Below are 22,195 nucleotides of genomic sequence, written 5' to 3' on the forward strand. Positions count from 1 at the left end.
ATTTTTGAACCACATGTGTTTAATCTCTGGACTGTTTTCTCTTTTCTGATTTCCTGCCTCAGCTAAAAGTTGCTGAAAAATTGAGGAAGGCTATATGGCATAAAGTCAAAGTTAAACTTTGAAAAGCTTTGAACATTGATAATATATCTTACTGTGATAATAAAATAGAATCCAGGGGAAAGAGCAAAGAGGCCAGAGTTTTATGAGCAGAAACAATTACTTAGGATCGACTCCACTCTGTTTTTTATGTTAGTGTTTTAAAAAAAGCTCACAAATACAATTTAAATATTAAAGATTTGTTGTCTTATTTTCCCTGAATTGCTAATGGAATAAAGCAATAGTACATCTATGCTATATCTTTAAATATATATTTTTTTCTCCCAGGCATCTAACCCAGGGCAGTTTGAGAATGAGAGTGATGTACTGTGGCAGCGAGGACATGTTCCAGAGACGGTAGTCTGTCACGGTCGAGTAGGAATTAACACAGATGCACCAGACGAAGCACTGGTTGTCTGCGGAAATGCGAAAGTTATGGGCAGAGTCATGCATCCATCTGACAGCCGAGCGAAAGAGAATATCCGGGAGGTGAGGGCTATGGAGTATTTAGGGCATTTACATTTGCAACACGGCACGTGTATGGATCATTGTTCTGACATGTGAAGCAGCGTCTTTATCTTGGGCGTGCTAAAATGCTAGCCTAAGGAAATGTGGCATACCAGTGTGCTCTGTACAGCCATGGCCTGTGGCCTTCGGAAGAGGCTGACCACAGAATCTGAGGGTATATGTAAATGGGAGTTGTTGGGCTGAAGGGTGACTGGCAATACAAATACAAACAGCACTCTGCTCATGGGGAGTGGGAAGATTGTTTGTATTATTTGGTGCAAAGATTAGCCAAATGGCCATATCAGGCTTGTTTCTATCAGTGAAGCCCTAGATGCCACAACCATTCTTAATGTCTCAACACATGAATCTTGGTATTTGCCCAACTAGGTTGATACGAATGAGCAGTTGAGAAGAATAACACAAATGAGGCTGGTGGAGTATGACTACAAGCCTGAATTTGCATCTGTTATGGGAATAAAAAATACCCATGAAACAGGTATTCAGTCAGTTCTGTTCCCATTTTTTGTTTAGTTCTGCTGTTGTTCATTGTGCCCTAGTGCCTTTTAACACCCTGCTATTTCATCTTCATTTCTAGTATACTTCAATTGCTTACTTTGCTGTGTTTCTCTTGTGAGTTGAAGGTGCCAAAATTAAGTATTCTTGGTATATTTCCAAATTCTATTTCAATTATCAAAGGTAGAAGATGATTTTTCAAGGTTTAATGAGAATGAAGTACATGATCAGAAACAATTTTGTTCTTATGGCAGAGAAATGGGAATGGAACTTTCAATGTTTCTGTTTGTTTTCTGTAGAATAGAAAAAAAAAAAAAAAGTGAAATTCTGGATTTTCCTACCACAGAGAAATTCTAGAATATATTTGGCCCTACCTGCACCTTTTACGATTGACAACTCAACTTAAACACACAACGATGGTCAATGGTACATCGCTACATTTCCTGACTTCTGTTTCTGTTATCTTGTGAACAGGAATAATAGCCCAGGAAGTGAAGGAGCTTTTACCTGAAGCTGTTAGAGAAGTTGGAGATGTTGCTTGTAATGATGGAGAAAAAATAGAAAACTTCCTCATGGTTGACAAGGTATGGCCTTGAGAGGGAAAGTGGAGGCGTGCATTTAGATGTTTCCTTTCATGTGTGGAGCTATACACACATGCCACTTGTGCTTTATACAAAGATGTAGACCTGCACATGTACTTACAAAAGTAATCTTTGGCAAATCATTGAGGAAAACTGAACCATCAGGTGTTAGTAAATGGCTGGATCTTTCAAAGCCAGAAAGTATTTACATTGAAATCTTAGAGTCATTAAGGTTGGAAATGACCTTTAAGATCAACTGGTCAAATAACCGTACAACAGCAGACAAAAGGCAAAAAACTTCAAATTTGCTTAATAAAGTTGGATAGTGATTTTATAGCATTGGGCCAACAAGTGGGACTCCAAAACATTCTTTTGAATGTAAGTGTTGAAGTTAATTAAACGTTCCAGAAATGAGTTAAGCAATGATAGCATTCCGTTTGTTAAATAAAAATGTCCTTATTTGAAACCTTTGTGTAATCACACCAAATGCAACTGCTAATTGTGTGTGCTCTGTGGGAATTTTTTTTTGTCTATCTGAAATATTTATTATAACTTCAAAGTTACACTACTATAACATGCTTACAATGCACAGAGTAATTGCCATGCTAATAGGCTGGAATCAGTGCCTTAGTCCATTGTCCTGTGCTCTCTTCCCCTACTTTTCCTGTAGAAATAGGACTGCAAGGTGCTGTCAGTCAGAGTCCAGTCACACTTGACTGCTGACATCTCTTGTCCAGAACATTGCTCAGAGTGGCCCCTCTGTTTTGCACTGGTTCACTGCAGGTCAGGGACCACTTCCCAGCCTCATACCACTGACAGCTGATAATGGAAAGAGGGAGGTTTTCCAGATGGGTGACCTGTCTTGCTTGGATGATGTCATGAACAAGATTCTTTATTCGTTATAATCAAACATTCTCTCACTATTCTGTAGAAAACACAAGTTTACACCAACAAGCTTGGAGAACATATTTATCAAAATTTTCTGTTGTCTTCTTTTGATAGGCTACGAGAAGATTAATTTCATAGGTTAAATCTGCTAGGCAGTATTCCATATAAAGGTCTCATGAATTAAACACCTTCAATGAAACTGTGGAAAGAGCATTTTCTTGAACATCTCAGCATTCATGTTACTCACGTGAATAATAAGTTTTCAGATGGCTTACAGGAAAAGAGTAGTTTAATGACAGTGACAGAAAACTTGCTCCGTATCCTGCTTGTTGTAGCTTATAGCTCTCAGTGCTTCCCTGTGGGCGTGCTGGAAGTGGTAGTAGGGTCTTTTTGCTGTCAGTCAGTGTGTGAATACAGGTCAGGGGAGGCGTGGAGAACAGCCAAGAAAAGTCAGACCATTCCCTAGCCCCCTCTTTCTCCTCTCTTTAGGAGTCCAGACTATTTTTAATCTTTCAGTTCCATCTGCTACTTAAAGAACACTCTACTTTTATGCTAAGTCTGACAAGGTTTACCTCCTGCAAGATGAACAAATGGGCTTTGTCTGCTGGAACAGGAGAGAGGGGCTTTCTGGAGACAGTGTTGAAAAAGAGACTTAGAAAATTTGCTCTATTTGGTCAGAGTTCTAGCTGATCTCTAGACTGTTATAGGAGAGCACTGGTGTTAGATACTGACACTAGGTTTTTTTTGCCTTTTAGCACTTCATTTTACATTGTGTAAGAGCTGCAACATTGTTTGCATTTTTTGAGTCCTCAGAAAATTGCTTTGGCGTAGTCAGCTTTTTTCTGACCAAACTTTTGGGTTGGACAATTGAGCTTTTGATTTAATGGGGAAAAAAAAGCTGCAAAATGTATCTGATAGAAATATCTCTTTTTTTTTTTTTTTTTTCTGAAGTGTCACACAACATACTGTTTGTAACAGTGCCTCATAGCTCTGCCCTTTGGGCCTGTCATGTTGCCTTTCTCCTCAGTAGCTTGGCACTACTGGGCAGTGCCTACCAGAATTTGATCCAGTGATGTGATGGAGATGGAGAAAGCCTCCTGCACCCTGCAGGGTGTCATTCTGCTATGAATGTCGCCCAAGCAGGAATGAATTGTAACAGTGGTGGCGTATTTACTAGGTAGCTTTTTCTTGACTACTTGGCTAGGTGTGGGATCACTTCACAAACAATTTTCCTCCTGTTTTAATAAGGTTAGGTAAATTACTGCAGTGCTATCTTGCGTTCTGCTCTTTCTCCTAGCACCTGTTACAGAGCATGTGAATGTCAATTCTGTGACATTGGTGAGGGAGACAGGAGCAGGAGAGAGATCTGTGTCTAACACATCAAGGTGTATATTGAATTCAGAGCTGTGGGACAACTGATATCTTAGGTGGAATATCTGCTCTAAATACCTGGAGCTCCCATCATCAGAGTATCTCAGTCCCTTAAGTAATAAAAGGATATGTGGATGACAGTGCTTTATATCTTTGCTTTCAGTCAGGCAGGCGATAAGGTCTTGAACTATTTTACCTTGCATTCCAACTTTAGTTCAAGATAAGCATGATATTGACTGGTGTGGTTGTGTCTCTGTCTGTTACCTGTGTGGAGCTGTTAATCTCTGTAAAACTAGTTGATTTCATTAAAAGTTCGAACCAGGCTCTGCTATATTCTCGGAAAATATATTATCTGTGTGAAAATTTGCTATTTTGGGACAAGAATCTTTCTTCTCAACCACACAGTGCTGAGTATTTTGTCATCAATGAGGCAGTACAACTCTAATCAGTCCTTTTTTTCCCCCCCCCCCCAAAGAAAGTATTCCTTCATTTTTCCAGGTGAGCCATTTTCTCATTTACCTGAAGTCACCTAGAAGAGATTCATACCTGATTTGAAGAGAATGGAAATGGTGGCTGCTACATACCATTGATATGAGGATGAGTGACTACATAATTGATCTCACAGTTCTAGGCACACATGGTTATTTTGAAGTCACTCCTTAGTAAGCGGGACGTTGGTCTTCTGGTGGTAGAGAAGTTTGCAACTTACCACCAGCACCTGTGCTCTGGTTCTGTTTATACAAAGTACTGTCCATTTTTGTGGAAGGTAGTCACCTTTAAAAGAAAGGTGTGTGTGGTATTTACAAGGCGAATGGCAAAACTGCTTTTACTGTAATTCTCCATGGCTTGAATAGGCTGGGGTACTCAGCAACATTAAATGCCAGTAATAGCTTCATCCAAGGTAGCATCCAACAGCAACAGTCTGGTTGTTTGTTAGTATGATGAGAAAGCTGTTCTTCCAAGCACAGCAATGAGAGCATGCTCTTACTATGTTCCTGTAGTGGGTCAGTAACTATTTTTGGCTCAGAAATGGGTAAAATCCTTACTACCTGGATGTATGTACTGAGGAATTCTCCAACATCAGGTTGATACCTATATGATAATCAGAGGGTAGAACAGAAGGTTTTTCCTTGTGCTGAGCAAAACATTCTCATAGAGTAAATGGACTGTGTCTGAACTGTGTTCGTTGCAGAGCTGATCACCCAGTATTAGGACTTAAAGGAGTCCTATAAGGTGCTAAAGAGGCTGAAGCATCTGGCCATCACAGCTTGACTTTCTGGTTTGGATCTTTCCCTGTCTCACTGATTCCTGTATAGCTCAAGTTATGTGTGGGACATGGATAGCAATTCTGGCTTGTTTCAGCCAGGTTAGTCTCTCCCGTAGGTAAACAGTTGGACCTATATTTTGCTAGGGGGTTTTGAAATCAATGTAACAACTGCAACACTACAAATCAAATAGTAGATGCTTGCTGTGACATCTTCAATGTTCAAAATTCAGCACAGTATAAGTTCAAAATTCAGTTTAAATTCTTGATCTACAAAGCCCTTCAGCTTTTTTTTTTCTTTTTTTTTCTTTTTTTTTTTTTCTGCAAATCCTCATTTTCAATTTACTGCAAATTGAACACAAGCACTTTTACAATCTAGCCAAGGGATTTTATAGCCAAAGTGACCTCCCAATTACAGTGAGTTAACTTGTGTTAGCATTTTAAATATTCAGCATGTCCTTCCATAGGTGAATTCTGTATGCATTACTGGTTGTTGCATCAGATTGATAAATGGACTGTATCTGCTTTTGTCTTTTTTTTCCTTCTCAGGATCAGATCTTTATGGAGAATGTAGGTGCGGTAAAACAGCTTTGCAAACTAACCAACAACCTTGAAGTCAGAATAGAAGAACTGGAACAGTGGAATAGAAAACTGGCCAGGCTGAAACGGTTAAGCAGTGTGAAGTCCACAATCAGCGGAGGGAGCACAGTCAGGTATGTCTGCCTGGAATGTTCTCCAATAGTTGTCACAGAAATTAATGAAGTGGTGTCTGTGGTAGAAATGAAAACTGATTTTGCTTGACAGTTGAATTCAGTTCATTTCCAGCATTAAAATTGTGAAAAAATGCAAAATGCTTATTGTTTTTTAAATCACTGACAACATTAATATGTGAAATGGCCGTTAAATTGCAGTCATTTCTGTAGTTACTTCAGTTTTGTAAATCAAGTATAGATTGTGTCCAGTTACAGCCCTGCAGCCTTGAAATCAATGCTAAGAGAAATCTGCGGAGCTTCTTTGGCAGTAAAGAATCTTCATTAGTACTTCAGTGGAAGTGATGGGCATTTCCAATTTCTAAACCATTTCCCAAGCTTTCTTTGAAATGAAATGTAGCATGTAATAGCATTCACCTGAATGTGTTAACTGGAGGCCTTTGTTCTTGAAAACGAATCTGATGACTCTTTTGACTTTCTCTTTTTAAACGGTGCAGTTGCAAAAGCAAATTACATTAACACTCTATTGAAAAATCTCTTTTTCATTTGTTACTTACTGAAGCATTTGAATGTCAGGGAGATCTCCTCTCTTACAGCAGGTGTAGTCGAGCCACTAGTCTTTTGCCATCAAGAAAATCAGCCCAGCTAAAATCCAGCAAGGTGAGTGAAACTAAATATGTGAAATATGCCTATAAGAGAGTTTTTGGAAGTGCTGAAATATAGGTGAAAGTTTTCATGCTTCTAAAAATGTAATAAAATCCCTTAGGTAGAATTATTTAGTATCATGCTAGAAGCTTAAAAGCTCCCTGTACTGAAATAGAAAATATTTATGAGACACTTCTACTTTTTGTCTATACATTGTGTATATGGGGTAGATCCATACTGTGTAATGGTGTGCAGGAGGAGACCATCAGGAGGGAATTGTTGAGCCAGTTACTTTGCTCACGTGGTGCAGTGCAGCCTTACATGGAAATGTAAGTTTGAAAGTTCAGTTTGGAAGTACACACAGCGGTAATTCTTCCTCAGCTTAGTTTCTTGGATGAGTCTTTCTCTGTGGTTTGCTGTTTGCATCTTCTGTTTTGTATTGTTTAATACTGTTTTTTAGGTGGTTAAGACCTAAATAGGATGTCCTTGCTATTGCTGGATGACTACCTCTTGCCCATTTTATTGTATAAAAGGGAAGAGCCCTTTTAACAGGGACTGAATTAGTTAGGAATATCTGCTGACCCTTTTCAGGATAATCTTCCCGGGTTCTTTAAGGTGATTCAATGCACGTTTGCCTATCTTTCTTTTGCCAGTGCAAAGAGCAAGAGAAAATAACAGGTTAAATGTTCTTTGTTCTATAAGGACAATCAAATGCTCCATGATCTAAGATCATTCTGCTTGTTTGAAAAGTGCCTTTCTTCTGTATGAACACCAACGCTTGGTTTAATATAGTCTAAACATATACTGAAAGTTGCTCATCTTTTGGATGTGGCCATTCCTTACAGAGTTCTTCATTTGATTTTAAAATACTTGAAGAGTATGAAAAATGGCATAAGGAAAGAGAAGGAGCTGTTATTTTTATCCATCCTTTCTTCCTGTGTAATGTTTGTATCCCCAGACTGTCAACAGTGTGCAGCACTCTTACACTTTTAGGGAGCCTGCCATTACTTAAGTTTTTCTCTTTAGAAGTTGACCTCTGTATAAGAATGATGTGTATGGTTCCTCTGAAAGAAAAAAGATTAAGTTAGACTAGTGTAGTACTTCTTAATCTAGTAGTAGTACCTTAGGTATATGCCACTTAATTTGACCAAACATTTTTTTTTCTAGGTTTGTTTATCAAAGAGGAAAAAGTCTTGTTCCAGGAAGATTTTCCGGGTGACTATAATAGCTTTGGTTGCTGTTATGGCACTATGGTAACAACTAATTATCAAAAGTTGCCTTGTTTCTCCTTTCCCTTTTTAAATTATCAGAAAGATGAGTGAGATTATTTTTTTTCTCTCACACTTCCTATTCAAGGGACAAAATATATTAAAATGAATAGTGAATATGCCTGGTAATATTGCAAATTTGAAATAGTTTTAGAAAAGTGAGATATGCACGTGGCACATGTACAACCAACCCATGCCTATGTCAAAATATATGGTGCACCTCAAGTGCACTCAGCGGCTGATACTACAGATGTAAAGCTGGACTCATGATTTTTTATACAATTGTTCTGTGCCTAAGTTCAGCTTCAGAAGTGCAGAGTGATTCTGTTCTGTGAAAAGAAACTGAACTTTTCCCCAGTGTGGTGGGCAGTTCTATCACTCTAAAAGTTTAACTTGTGGCATTGGACTCATAGGAAGGAAACTACGCCTGGGACTTTGAGATTGCCATTTTCTGTTTCTAGTCCCAAAACCTGTGGCTCACAGTCTCTCCGTGAACTGAATACTTTGAACTGGCATTGTGATTCTATTTGCAATGAAAGAATTGACCATATTTTGCATTGAATTTAGCTGTATAAAATTACCTCATCTAAAAAATATTAAATTCAGTCAGAATTTTTCCCACTAAAGGGGAAGTGATCAGATAGTTAACTTTTACATTACTGCATTTGGATAAAGTGTTGTCAGGGTGTTATTAGTACTATGTTACTTAAGAGATAGATGTAAATCTACAGAATAATTCTCTTTCTACAGTGCTTTGACAATATCGACCCTTTATGTGCTTAGTCTTCATGACAGACATTTTGAAAAACATCATATTTCCAGGCAAGTATTTGAATTAGTATTAGTATTAGACTGTGGACCCACCTGTTTTGGTCCACAGCTATGAAGTCTGTTTCTTAATGAGTTGTTTTTGCTTTTCTTCATCAGCACTTCCACAAGTTCTGTTGTAATCTTTCCCTCTACCACTAAAGCAGGTACTGTATCTCCGCTGGTCTGCATACATGTAGCAAGCTTTCAATTTCCATGCTACTATAAAATGCTAATAGATACACAGCACTAGTGAGAATTATGTCTTTTTTTTTCTTTAGCATTGCAGGAAAGCACGATTTCTCAGAGCACGCACCCCATCAGCAGGATTCCTGAAGTGAATTTCTGTGACATTTTGCCTTGTGACAAGGTCTATTGTTGTCCAATTCATCAACCAAAAGTCAAGTACCAAATCTATGAGAAAACTGATGCAGAAGAGAAACGTAAGTTGAAATGTGAATTTCTATTATTTGCTATTTGAATAAAGACTATATGAAGAGTGTGGAGAAAGAAGCAGGGATCTTTAAATGTCGTTAGCTTTGTAAGATAATGCCTAGTCCACAGCGTTTCAGAACTGCTGATATAACTACTCATCACTTCTGTCAGTATGTTCTTGAAAAATCTGGCCTGGTTACTTTCAAGAGTTCTGGGTCCTAAAATGTTTTGTTAGGTGTCACTGTTCTTGCTAGCTATTCATGGTAAACGATATGATGTGAACCAGAAAGTCACTAATCCCCTTAATTAACCTTTGGGTACAATTGGCCAGGAATTGATTGGGCATAGCAGAGGGTGGATGAACATATTTAAAACAAAAACCAAAACACTTAATAGTGTCACACTGTGGTGATACTGTATCTTTTCTGTGGGCAGAGACAGAAATTCAACTACAGGAAGACATAAAGCTTAGTTATAACTGCTCATTCAGGCAGGGCTTTTGAGTAGAGAAATGTTATTTGAAGGCAGAGCTCTATGAAATAAATTACTTTTACTCTAATGAATTCCCTTTCAGATATTGTCTGCAATACGTTATGTGTGTAATATATGAGTAGGTGTATTGTTTACAACTTTTATAACATTTATAAGAAAGAGTTTATACATGAGGGTACGTACAAGTTTTTGTAATCAGTATTCCTCAATCCTAGACCTTGATACTGTTGATGTCTAGAAGCGTTAGTGTTGCTAAACCCAGCATCCATACTCTTCCTTTCTTGTCCTTGAGAACAATTCTTGCATCAACCATAGTTGACAAGTTAAGGTGAAATTGGGGATGGACACAGTTCGGCCTCTGAAGTACGAATTTCTACAAGGGCAGGCGTTGCCAATTGCTGTGAAACTCTTGAACTTGAAATCGTGAACTGGTTCAGTGGGGTTCACTCACTGGCCGTTTTTTATACTGCAAAGTGCTGTTGTCTGCAGACAGGCTGCATGTTAGTGGTCCTTGTGATTCTTGTGATTAATGCTGCAGTAAGCCCTGTGGCAGATAGAGCTCAGCACAGTGCTTTCAGGAGGTCATATATCTAAGTGATTTGTATTGGTCTGAAACCTGAAAGAGTGTTGATTAATTAAAAAGACGTTAATCTCATTTACAAATGAGGGAATTGTAGACAGCAGAAAATGAAATATGAAAACATTCTATCCCCAGCTGGCTGCTTTTGATATTAGGTGGAAAGAGAAGATAAGAACAATACACAAAGCATTACATTCCCAAGGTCTTATGCTCCAAATAGCATTAAGTGTGGATCCAGGAGTGAAAAATCAACACAGTACACAAGCTACTGAAAGATTTCAGATCTGCACAAGTTTAATGAAGCTGAATGTGTCCCCAGACAGAAGGTAACAATGTCAATACAAAATCCAAACAGAAGGAAAGCCAACAAGCTGTTTAATGTAGCTGTAGCCAAGGTAAATGAAAAGGAAAATGTTTTTGAAAAAAAAAGCTGAACATTAAGTATGGGGAATAATCAAGATAAAAAGTGGGCATTTTAGGATCAGCTGATTAGTCTGATTCATGGAAAGCTAAAACTGTTTGAATTACATGCTAATTTATGAGTGCATTTTCAACAGACCTCTTATTGTTCTGCCATACTGGTGCAGGTGCAGACCGCTACTGAGTGCACCTGTTGTAGATCCTAATCCTTTGCATCTCAAATTTGTTGAGGAGAAGACTGTTATTGTAGAATCATTAAGATTGGAAAAAACCTTCAAGATAATCTGGTCTAACCATCACCCTACTAGGAGTGTTCAAGAAGAAACAAAAGCATTCATAAGCAAGACAAATTTTATTAAGCAAAAATTCAGCACATTTTTATGTAGTCTACCTTAATATAGCTGTTTTTCTTCATGCTCTATTTGTCGTAAGAGCTGGAATTTCTGAAGGATTTAGAGTTTCTAACTCTTATTGACTTCAGTGGAAATGAAGAGTGTGAATACCCTTCAGCATCTGGGCCTTTTCTTCTCTCTGCTTCCATCTCATTAATGCTCATTGCTCGCCCATTTCTGCTAAGTGTCCCTGGTAACCAGAGGCTGTTCCTACTTTCTCTTGGAGTGTTGCTCCTTCTTGGTGTCTCTTTTCTCACAATAAAAGCCTGGTGAGGACTCCTGGTGGATTTCAGTCAACTTCTTGTATTTACATTTATCACCTTCAGAAGGTAGTTGCGGATTCCTAGCAAGATGTTATTACAAGAAATCATCAGCAGTTTTTTTTTTCCATATTGCTTATAGAATATTCCAACTCACCTGAGTTAAAACCAGATAGCACTTGAGAAAAAAAAAAAAAGGATATCAGATTTATTGGATAAGTTAATCTGAATCTTATCTGAAGAGTTTTGTTGTTATCTTTTCATTCTAGTTGTGCCTGTACTTTTGTATTTGTTACTGAATAAATAAAAGTGGGTCTTTGAGATCCACAAGGGCCTTTGAGAGAGGCCTTGGAGTTACTGTAGGTGACAGAGCTGAAGACTACTACATTGCTTTTTTGTTAGTTCCTGATGTTCTGGATTGGCAACTAGAACTCTAAAAAAATTGCTTCCAGGGACCAGTTTTCTAGGTGTTATTTGGATTGCATCAGCTTATGGGACAGTGAAATAGTAATACTGTGAACAGTACAGAAACAAGGAAAAATAAATTTCTATAGCGGTTACTGATTCAGTTTAAGCAGATGAAATATTAATGAAGTAAATCTGTCTTTGTCCTAATTTGTATACAAATTTCTGATACCCACTTAACACTGTTCTTCCATCATCTGCTAGACCAAGAATCATAGTATTAAATGTTTAGTAAATCAGAGTATGTAATAAGTATACCTGCCAACACTTGCATAGCTGAGGTATTTTATCTACAGGGAGAACATCATTCTTTTAGTGAAAAATCTTCTGCCTTTACCAGTGGATATAGGTTTTCCTACAGAATAGTTCTCTGTTAATGAAAATGCAAAATGTCAGGGAACAGTCAGTGCACTGCTATCACATCCAAACTATTAAAAGAAAAAAAAAAAAAGGAAGAGAGGGAAAGGAAGATGTGACAACTACTGTGTAAATTAAAAGGGAGAACAAGGGAGAGAATAAACCTTTCTGAGATCTGTCTCAAGATCTACTGTGGATGTATAGCTGATTGCCATGCATTCAGAAGCCATTTTTCTAGGTGTGTGACTGCAGCTCACAGTGTAAAGGAATGGGACAATAACTGGCTGCTAAATGCAACAGTTACTATCTAAGTTGGTAGAACTGGCAGGTCTGTATGATGAGCAAGTAAAATGGATGCAAGGAGTAACTAGCAGCAGTATCACTAATTCGTAACAAAACTCAAAATTGATGGAGATCTCAATTTATTTATTAATTTTTTGAATTTTGTATTACTTCACTTCTGGGTCCTCAGATTCCAGTTGTTAATTAATGTCATTCCACGCTCTAAGTTACCTACTAGCATGAGAAAAGTCTGAGTTTTCTTATTTCCCAATACCGAAATAAAAGTAAAGCCAAAATCTGGAATAAATAAATAACTAAACAGTAATGTCAGTCTAGCTGTCTTATTTCAGTATCAGTGGAATGATGCATTTTGATCCTTACTTTTGTAAAGTAAATTTTAATATAATGAAATAGTGACTTCTGTTCTAAACAGTCATTCTGAAATCAGAATGTTTTCTTTGGAAAACACGGGAATGGAGTACTTCAGTATTCTGTAAATACACAATCCCATTTTTTCCCCAAATAAAATGGTATTTGATGAAGCAAGTTAGTTTAGGCAAAATAAACATTTCTTGGTGCCAGTTTACTGGTAACATTCCTCTAGGCAGATTCTTGGCTGGCAATTAACGTAAAAGCACAAGGCCAGCCTTAAACCATCTCCTGTGAGCTTGAAGGGCATTTTGCTTTCCCCAGGTTGTACTACATGATGATTATTCAAAAGATACTTTAACGTTCATTTTTCTAGACAAGTGCTGAGAAAATTAACAGAGTAAAAAATCCATCAACTTATATTTGACAGCCTAGTTCAGTGTTAGAAATTGCAGAGGTGACATAGTGAATGTGGTGATTATGTTGTTAGAGTTCTGCATTAGTTTCTTTAGTTTGGTGACTCATCCCTCTGTACCTGAAGCACAATGTCTTGGGTCAGTTCTCAGTGTCTTACATCTCAAATTCAAAAAGCTAAGCTGTTCCTCTGGCCTATGTTTGCATGGCAGATGCCTACTTACTCATTTTCTCACTAATAAGAAAGAGTGGCTTTATGATCAGAGTTGTGCTGAAGCGCCTGGCTAGATGTTGACTTTCACCCTGCCTTTATAACAATAGGTGATATTCTGTGTGTGGGAGGAAATCTTTTCTAGTAGGCTATTTTCTGAATTGTTTTAGATATCCTGTAGAATTTCAGAATCTTGTTTCTTGTTATCTACAGATGTCATTTGTCTGTAGTTGTCTTTTGAGTAGAGGTCATTTGCATTTTGAAGGTTTCTCTTGTTGATTTTCCATACCTTTATCTAAGAGATAATTAACAACGTATCTTATGGAATTGTATTCATATTTTGCTGTTACAACTGTGCAACGCTAACTCGGGTACTTTTGTATATACCTTCTTTCGCAGGAAACAAAAGTAACATGTTACCTGAAAGAAAGTCAGACAGAATACCTGATGGAAGACCTGATCCTGGAAATGACTGTAAGTCCATATTATTTTTTTAACTGTTGAAATGTATAACTGTATAACTTTGAAAGGCTGCCTTTAGACTTGGAATTCTGTTACTGGAATTTAGAGAAGTTTAAATTATAACTGGTCATTACAGGAAACTAGAGTTTAGGACTCTACTAAATACCTGAGGTTCACTGTAATTTTCTTGTCATTCCAATTTATTCTTATATTTTCATTAGATTTTTGTAGACATTCTGGCTGCCCTCTCTCTTGAGTTTTTAAACATGGCTTCAAATGCAATAAAACAACAAGTGTCATTTTTCTTCATGAGCTAAAACCATGTAAGGTGTTCAATACTGCTCTTATACAGTAAAATGCTTAAGCATACGAGCATGGCATTTGTGTGCAAGAGATGCATGGTAAGAGCGTAAAGGAAACGTTCGAGGTTTGGCCTAGTTGACCTAGCGGATACTAGGTCAACATCAGCTGCTGAAGGGGGCCATCTCTGCCTTAGGATCCCGATACTACCTGTGTTAGTGGAGGTGAAAGGAGGTTCTTTGAGATGTGGCTTGACTTCAGGCTCCCCTTTTGTTGACCGTGCATTGCCATTATGAACTGAAAAAACTTTTTTTTTTTTTCTCTTGTGAAGATGTGTCGCTGCTGATTACATATCTTCTCAGGCCATGTTCTGGCATTCATTCTGTATGAGGAGAACTATACCTAATCTTTAATATTTTTGTGGATGCCCTTGAGAGAGGGAGTTAGGAGAATATAATAATTTACTAACTTTTTAGAAAAAGGGGGGACTGAGAGAGGGAGTTAGGGGAATCTTATCAAGTAGAGATAGAGTGCTGACGGCATGAAACTAGGATTCTACTTAGTGTCTTTACTAACTATGGTGCTTGTGCAAATTAATTAAAGCAAGAAGCCTTGGGCCCCTTTACCAAGGTCAGTCTCTTAATAAGAGTGTGAGCCTATCTTAAGAAACTGGTAGAAACTGGTCCTGTGGATGGACAAGATCCAAGAAGCAACTGAGTCTGCGCAGAGACGAGGTCAACTAGCGGTGATGAGGAAGAGTCGTCAATCTTCATCCCCACAACCCCCGATGACCACCACCAGAATACACTGCGCAAGTGCAGATGGGAGGAGTTTATGGAAATGACTCCTTGGAACTAATTTTAATACGAAGCGGGGACAGGTTATGAATACGTATAGGCATATTGTGAAACTTCATGCATATGTAACTCTTTACTGCATATAACCAAGGCAAGTTGCCGCGTCAGGCGCGCACGACTTTGGCGGGACTACCCCCCGTGCTGCCCAGCGCTGAATAAACATACCTACTTTACAATCTTACTGATTGTGGAGTCCGTTTTCCGCAAGTCACCCTGATCTTTTTTGTTTGTTTAAAAAGGTTTGATTAAAGATTAGGCAATACTTACATGGTAAAACATCTATAAACTGACATGCACTTAAAGCAGGTTGTTACCTAGGGCCATGTGAGGAACAGAACACAGGTTCTGCTTGTTGCCTGGGTATGCCCCCAGTGGGATGATCTTGGAACAATCATTCCTCTTCTGATTATTTTACAGTGGATGTACACCTCAGAGTGGGGCCTCTGCAGCATTACTATGATACATGTTTTAATTAGATTCTGTGTCTCAGGGAAATGTTCTTCTGTGCTAGTTCTTTGAGACGAACATGCTCAATTTCCATCTGTCAATTGTACGTTTGTGCGTGTGGAGATATGCATGGTGAAAGTTGAGTATATATTATCACACAGGTGTTTTATAATCAGAGCTCAGGTTAGCCAATAATCAAGTTCCTCTGCAGAAAAGGGAACTGTTTTTGCAGAACAGAGGAACAAAACCGCAAAAACAGCGTTCCCAGTCCAATGCGGACAGCAGGCTTAGGCCTGCTGAACCATGTCCTCCACGTGCTTTCTTCACCACATTGCCAGATTTGAAGTATCAGCACTTGGATACTTGAGGGAAAAGCTGGAGTCTGGATAAAGCCTAGGCTCACTCAGGGGATTAAACCAGTTCACCTCACTCTGGTTTTGGACCTTCAAAATTCAGACTGAAGAGGGCCAGCAAAGGGTTCTGAGATGTTGCCTAATTATGCGCCTACACTGATCAGATGCCGTAGGTGTATCCAGAGGAAATAAGCTTTGCAGGATGTGTTGCCCTGCAGTGACTCCTAGGCCAGCTGTGAAAGCAGAAGCTGTGCAGCTCTGCTAGCACACTGGTTCTTGCCACCTAGCTCTCCACAGAGCTCATCTGCCTCAGGGAAGAGCCATGTCGTTGTGGCTATACTCTTCTGCTCACCATAACTAGGCACCTTAGAGAATACCTGCATGGCACAGAGATGCTGGCCCGAAGTATCACAGGAAGAAAAGTTCTTCCAGGTTCAGGATGTAAGCTTTAGGAAGCTATCAATACAGTAGTAGCTTGTTAGCACTGTTTGTAGTCCTTCCTATTGCCACAGTTTACTTAGGATCGAAGTGCATACATATTTTGGTTAGATGAGCCTATTTTGATTCATATTTCATGTTATTCTTATACGTAGACTATTACAGAACTCTGAGAAGTTCTTAGAAGTCAATGGCAGACTTTTATGAAAAAACTGTAATATTCATTAGACTTCGGTGTTTTTTCTGCACACAAAATAAGAAACAAGTTTCATTCCATTCCAGATTATTTCTCTCAGCAAAGATACTGATTTTGAGATTAACAGTTGCTTGCATGAGTGTGGCTTCTAGTACATTAAAATGAACATTGCCATGTTTGTATGCTACTTGGACTGCCATCAAAACAGCCTTCGATGTCTGCTCAAAAGAAAATATTACAGTATTAGGTGCCCACATATTTGTCTTTGTGAATCCAACAAGCATTTTATCTCCCCTGTAATTGCAGAATGAAGGCAATCAAACAAAGGCTTTTTACTGAGAGCTGATTTAAACCTGTAGCAACTCCTGTAGTGGCAGGCAAGGGAGTAGCTGCCACTGCAATTTTATTATACTCTTATTTAAGATTTCTGAAATAAACAAGAAGAAAACATTATTCTTTATATTTTTAGGGATTGATACAACAATCAGTTCCATACAGATTTTGGAAACACAGCAACGCATTGACAGTCACTATTGTAAAAACCCACAGTGCAGGTAGGTAAATTGTTTTGTTATGCTTTATTATACTGGAATAGAATACCATTAATGTGGCATGGCTAACTGGCTGTCTCTTCCCACAGTTGTTTCCTCTCATGTGCATGCATTTTTCCTATCTTTAAATATTTTTTTCTTTTTAAATTTAAATGCAATTTCCATGTTTTCACAAATAAACTACCTATCTTTAAATCCTATGTGCATTAATATCACCTTTTTCAGGTCTGGAAATTACAGTTATCTTATTCCTGTCAGCAAGTACACACCCATGGATGTAGAAATCTCACTGGAAATCAAGTAAGTACAATTAAATATAATATACATTTTCCAAGATAGTGGCTCATTTTTTTTGATAGTAGTTATTTGCTGATTTCATTTGGGGTTCATCTCTGATAAAAGAAAGTGATAACCGGAATAGCTGCCAAGGACTCTGCTTGATGACACTTCATGAATCCTGTCTCTTCAATACAGTGATCTGTGAAGTTATGTATGGTCTTTAGGTCCAGTCTTTTGATTTTGGGTATTACCCTTGTAAACATCCTCCTTGTTTGTATAAGAGGAAATATAAAGTACTCCTGAAGTGCCTGCTTGTTTTCTACAACTGAAAATTTGCCTTTTGAGTGTATGCCATTATAAACTAATCACGCAACCCACCCATGCAGGGATTAATACATCATACTCAGAGTTTCACTGAAGCAGTTGCTGAATTTATGCTGAATATTGGTTTGTGGTTTGGGGGGAGGGACATTTTCAATCTATATTATACTCTTCTCAGAAAAGCCATCTGGGAAGATAGGAAATGCTTGACGCTGTCTAGGGATAGTTTGGAGAAGGTATGGCCACAGGGTCTTTGCTATTGAAGAATTCTGAATGAAATTCGATTTATCACTGTATTCCCAGACAATGGGATTTTTCTACTTCTTTTTAATGACATATTTGCATGTGTACAGTGACAAATGGGAGCTATTTATATAGGTACCTGTCTGAAGGCTTATTGTGGGTTCATCTTTCATAAGATTGTCTGTTGTGTTTAGATGCCCAAGTACCCTCTGGCATAGGCACGATATGCCTATGTATGATGTAAGCCATGCAATTCAAGCATGTCATGACCATTAATTTGTACAAAAAAGCCAAATACGATAGTTTCTGGTATGACCATGCTTAAAGTTTGAGGAAGTTTACTGTACTTTTCTAGATTTATCTTAACAGCTGCAAAGACCACCCAGGTTTCCAAATACAAAAGCTTCCTCCTTCTGGGGGAGGGAGTGGGACAAGTTTAGAGGCTGGTGTCTCAGGTTTCTTCATGTTAACCAATGAAGTAAGTTCCTCTGCTTTCTTTCTCCACAGTTCAAGTCTTTGGAATTTTTCTTTGTGTCTATATTGTATTATATGTATGGTTCTTCTATTTAAGAGCAATGGGGTAGATCCTTGTTTTTCTTTTTTCTTGAAGCACCACAGAACCATTAATTGTATTTCTCTGCAAAGTTACATTTGGAAATTATTGCTCCTATTATTCTTCAAGACAAAGCAATGGGAAAGATTTCTTAGAAACCACACAGGTAATATGTTTTCAGCAATACTCTGGCTTGGGGGGATCATTCTTATATACTGCCCACCACATGGCTGTTTTTTCATCTCTGACATGAAAGGTACTGTGCTGTTTGAAAACGGCATGTAGGAAAAAGTGTTCAGTTTTCTGACAGGTTTGGCTGTTGAAGCCATACAGTGCTGAAATAATTTGGGATTAGCTTTCACCTCTCTCCTTGCCCTCCAAAATGTCCCTTCTATTAGACTTGTTTGTTTTTCATAAAAGCTTCAGGATCTCCTAGCTAAAAATGTCATGATCCCTTGATTCAAGCAACATTGTGTGGATGCGTTCTGGAGAAGAGGGAGATGTGGAAGGTGGAAAAGACTTGTCATAATACCTAGTTGTACTGGATAGTCCTACACACCACTGACTGTAAGGAATGAATGAGATGATAAAGAGACACTATGAAGATCTTAAAGTCCAAAGTCTGGAAAGGAGGGTAGCTGATGTCAACTAGTCAAATTTGCTTTAACAATAATTCATTTAGGGTCACTTGGAGAAAGGAAGCTGTCCACCATGAGAACCTGACTCATAAAATTAATGGCTGAAAAATTCTGATCTTGGTTAAAGCAGTAGAAATCGAAATGGTGCCTTGAGTCTGCCAGTCTTGGCTAGTTTTGGCATGGCCATAATGAGTTAACTAGGATGCAGTCTTTCTGAAGGAGTCAATTTTCTGCTGAAATTTATAAAAATCTGTCTAGTGACTCTCTACAACGACAGTTTTGAGCCTATGCCAGCCTAACTCACCACTATAACACATTAAAACTCCAGAGATAGTTAAGAAATAGGAGTATTTTTCACCCAGGGCCTTAGGATTTCTCCAATCTGTCATCTACTGTACTTTTCCATTACTGTCGTTTGGGTAGTAAATTCCAATTTTTAGGCCTTGAATTCCCTGAAAACAATAGTAGTGTTCCCCTTTATTTCTGTGCAAACAGGATTTTACCAATAAATCTCTCTAGGGAAAGTTCTTCAGTGTAAAAGCAAGAGATATTTTCATTTCATTCTCTTGATCGTCTAGATGGGAATAATAGCTGTAAAAACATGTTGGCTTTTCCCAGGCAAGCTGAGCTTGCAAACTTTTCCCAGTAAATTGTTGAAGACCTTAAATTCCCTTCCAATTCTCTGGAAATATAAGACATTTTCATGCGACCAGGTCCTCGGATTTATCTACATTGCTTGGAAGTGTTTATTCTGGCTAAAACAGTGGGAAAGGCAGAAGCAAGGACAGTAGCATTTCTCCTACACATTGTAGGAGAAACCTCTGTGAAGATGAAGTCATTTCACTGTCTTCTTTAGATTTCTGATCTATGGTACCACACATGATAAGTTCTTAATTCTTTTAAATTACTTTTTTGCTGCTTTGACAAATTAGAGCGGTTGGGGTACCTTTGTCCTTAAGCTGACTTTCTGATAAACTCTTCAAATGTCTTTGCAAAAAGTTACAGGCTTCTCTGCAGCTGCTGCAAAGCTGTCAGACTGAAGTAAATAAGTTGTCCAAGTTTTGACCTGTCTGCCGTAATTCTAACAGTCCTTAGTATTGTCAGACCTAGAGAGTTTTCCCATGCAGAAATATTCTTCAAGCTTACCGCCAAAAGTTGTCAAAGAGATTTCCTGTGTCAGCCTGAAATCTACATCAAAAGACTAAAGCTCACTAGCCTCCAGCAGCAGTCAGCATTCAAGTTTGACATGACTCGGAACAGAAATGCTGCCTGGTTGGATAATTCTTTTCAAGAAGATTTTCCTAAGGACTGGAAGGCTTATTCCTTACCAAAGGGCAGGACGGCAATCATTTAGACTCTGAGCAATTCTCATATAAGTCTTATCATGTGAACATACCATCTCCAACAGAGAGAATGTGTCAGAAAGTGGAGGGAGGAAGGAAAGATGAAGGAGGCACTAGAAACTGATGAAATAAAAGTTATTATGGGCAGACCAAAATGGATCATTAGGTCAACAAGAGGTGAGGACTGAATTTCATTCAATGTAGCATAAAAATTTCGGATACAAAACATATTATTTCATTTGTACATGACAGGTCACTGCAGTCAAAAGTACAGTGAAATCTTTCCTGCAGCTGTTTTTGAAACAATGAGCAAAAATGCTGCTGGTATCTTCAGAATATACAGAGGAACTTTCACTGCCTACTGAGGACTGCTAATGTCACTGTTTCAAAAACAGCAGCATCACAATTTGCTGCTGTTACACCTCAAAGCTTTTGGGCCACCTGGCACATCAGGGACAATCTCTACTTGCAGTGGAGTTTGCTTAGAAAACTAGAGTTAGAGAGTTATTCAGAGCCAGCTGCGAGCTGCTGGGAGCCAGATGTCTGTCAGTTCCTCCACAGAGCTGATCAGAGCAAACCCCCAGTTGCAAGGTTTAAAGTCAGCGCTTTGTCTTTAAATGCTCCGACTGTAGCTTTCAAGTCTTGTTATCGCAATTACTTTGCACTGCATTTATCAATGAAATGTTTCCACAGCCTATCCCTCTCTCCGGCTGAATGTGAAATAAGGTTATCTAATCTCTCTCTCTCATTTATCATCTAGGGACGTCAGCATATTTGGACTCTGCCTGTAGCTAGGTTGTATGACAGCGCATACTACTTCCGTGTAGCCGCACCGGTAAGCCCTTTTCGGATGGGAACACAGCAAAAGACAAGTATCATTGGAGCTGACAGAAGATCTTATATGAATCTCTTTTTTTTTTTTTTTTTTTTTTTTCTTCTGCAGGGTTTTGCAAGCTGCTCAACAGATCCTTATTTTGCTGGAATGTTTTTTACTGATTACTACTTCTATTTTTATCGGCAGTGTAGCTAAAATGTTGCCAATTGTTCCGTTCTTGGGAAAAAAAAAGCAACAATGAAGCTCTTGATATGAAAAAGAGACTTGTGTATGGCCCTGTATTTTGTAAAGCTTTTATCAAGAAGTATGGCACTTTCTTGTTTGTTTTGCTTTTAAATTAAAAAAAAAAAAAGGAGAAAAATAAAACGTTGTTCAACCACAACCATAGCTCTGCATTTCCAGGAACTGTTTCTAAAAGGACATGAGACAATCGAGTACATGATGTGTAAACAAGTAATCTCATTGATCTTAGTGAAGTGGCATGATATTGTACATACAACAGACAGGAAAAAAAAGAAAAAAAAGAAGGGGGTAGGAGCTCTGCTGAGCTGGGATATACTCTAGTCTTCATAAGACGGTAAGATAATAAAATATTATTTGCAGTCAGGAGACCTGCAGACCTTTACTTTCTCTTAGTATCTGCTGCCCTTTGTATATAAATCCACTTTTTTTTCCAAACAAAACTAAGACCAAACAAAACTTCCAGAGGGAAGTGAAGCACTGTGCAAGTGCCCTCTAAAATATGTGCTGTAAATTGGGGAACTGCAGTTCAGTTCCAGTGTTTGTATTTCCATTTCAGAAAGTAGTACCATCATTACTATTACACTTGTGCAACTTAATGATGCTGCTGCTGTTTGCATGAGATGTGTTTCAGCTATTTTTATTTTTTTTAAACTGTACAGAAGGAATGAAGTATTTACTCCTAATTTCAGGTTCTTTCTTTTCTTGGTGGTTGCGATTTGTGCTAGTGTGATGAAAGAAGAGAAATATTTGAGAAGAAGAATGTCTTGCCTGCACAGCTTTCTAAGATGAGTGTGGATACACACTTGCAT

General features: G+C 38.3%; 1 protein-coding gene across 3 annotated transcripts in view; it reads left to right on the forward strand.

The window, feature by feature from the left end:
• The window catches only part of MYRFL (myelin regulatory factor like), a 45,615-nt gene extending 24,085 nt beyond the window's left edge, over positions 1 to 21,530 (forward strand). Inside the window, exons 11-25 of one of the 3 annotated variants that reach the window (XM_066992948.1) lie at positions 385 to 585; positions 991 to 1,099; positions 1,591 to 1,700; positions 5,770 to 5,933; positions 6,530 to 6,590; positions 7,743 to 7,828; positions 8,594 to 8,665; positions 8,771 to 8,817; positions 8,932 to 9,093; positions 13,727 to 13,801; positions 16,850 to 16,934; positions 17,157 to 17,231; positions 18,385 to 18,493; positions 21,069 to 21,143; positions 21,252 to 21,530. In XM_066992948.1, the coding sequence (XP_066849049.1) occupies positions 385 to 585; positions 991 to 1,099; positions 1,591 to 1,700; positions 5,770 to 5,933; positions 6,530 to 6,590; positions 7,743 to 7,828; positions 8,594 to 8,665; positions 8,771 to 8,817; positions 8,932 to 9,093; positions 13,727 to 13,801; positions 16,850 to 16,934; positions 17,157 to 17,231; positions 18,385 to 18,493; positions 21,069 to 21,143; positions 21,252 to 21,338 (1,518 nt within the window). In that variant the 3' untranslated portion in view covers positions 21,339 to 21,530. Of the gene's footprint in view, positions 1 to 384; positions 586 to 990; positions 1,100 to 1,590; positions 1,701 to 5,769; positions 5,934 to 6,526; positions 6,591 to 7,742; positions 7,829 to 8,593; positions 8,666 to 8,770; positions 8,818 to 8,931; positions 9,094 to 13,726; positions 13,802 to 16,849; positions 16,935 to 17,156; positions 17,232 to 18,384; positions 18,494 to 21,068; positions 21,144 to 21,251 lie in introns of all 3 variants that reach the window. The other 2 variants (XM_066992939.1, XM_066992954.1) reach the window with 2 other exon arrangements.
• Positions 21,531 to 22,195: the final 665 nt, after the last annotated feature.

The sequence above is a fragment of the Anser cygnoides genome, chromosome 1 (assembly GCF_040182565.1).
Source record: "Anser cygnoides isolate HZ-2024a breed goose chromosome 1, Taihu_goose_T2T_genome, whole genome shotgun sequence".
NCBI lineage: Eukaryota > Metazoa > Chordata > Aves > Anseriformes > Anatidae > Anser > Anser cygnoides.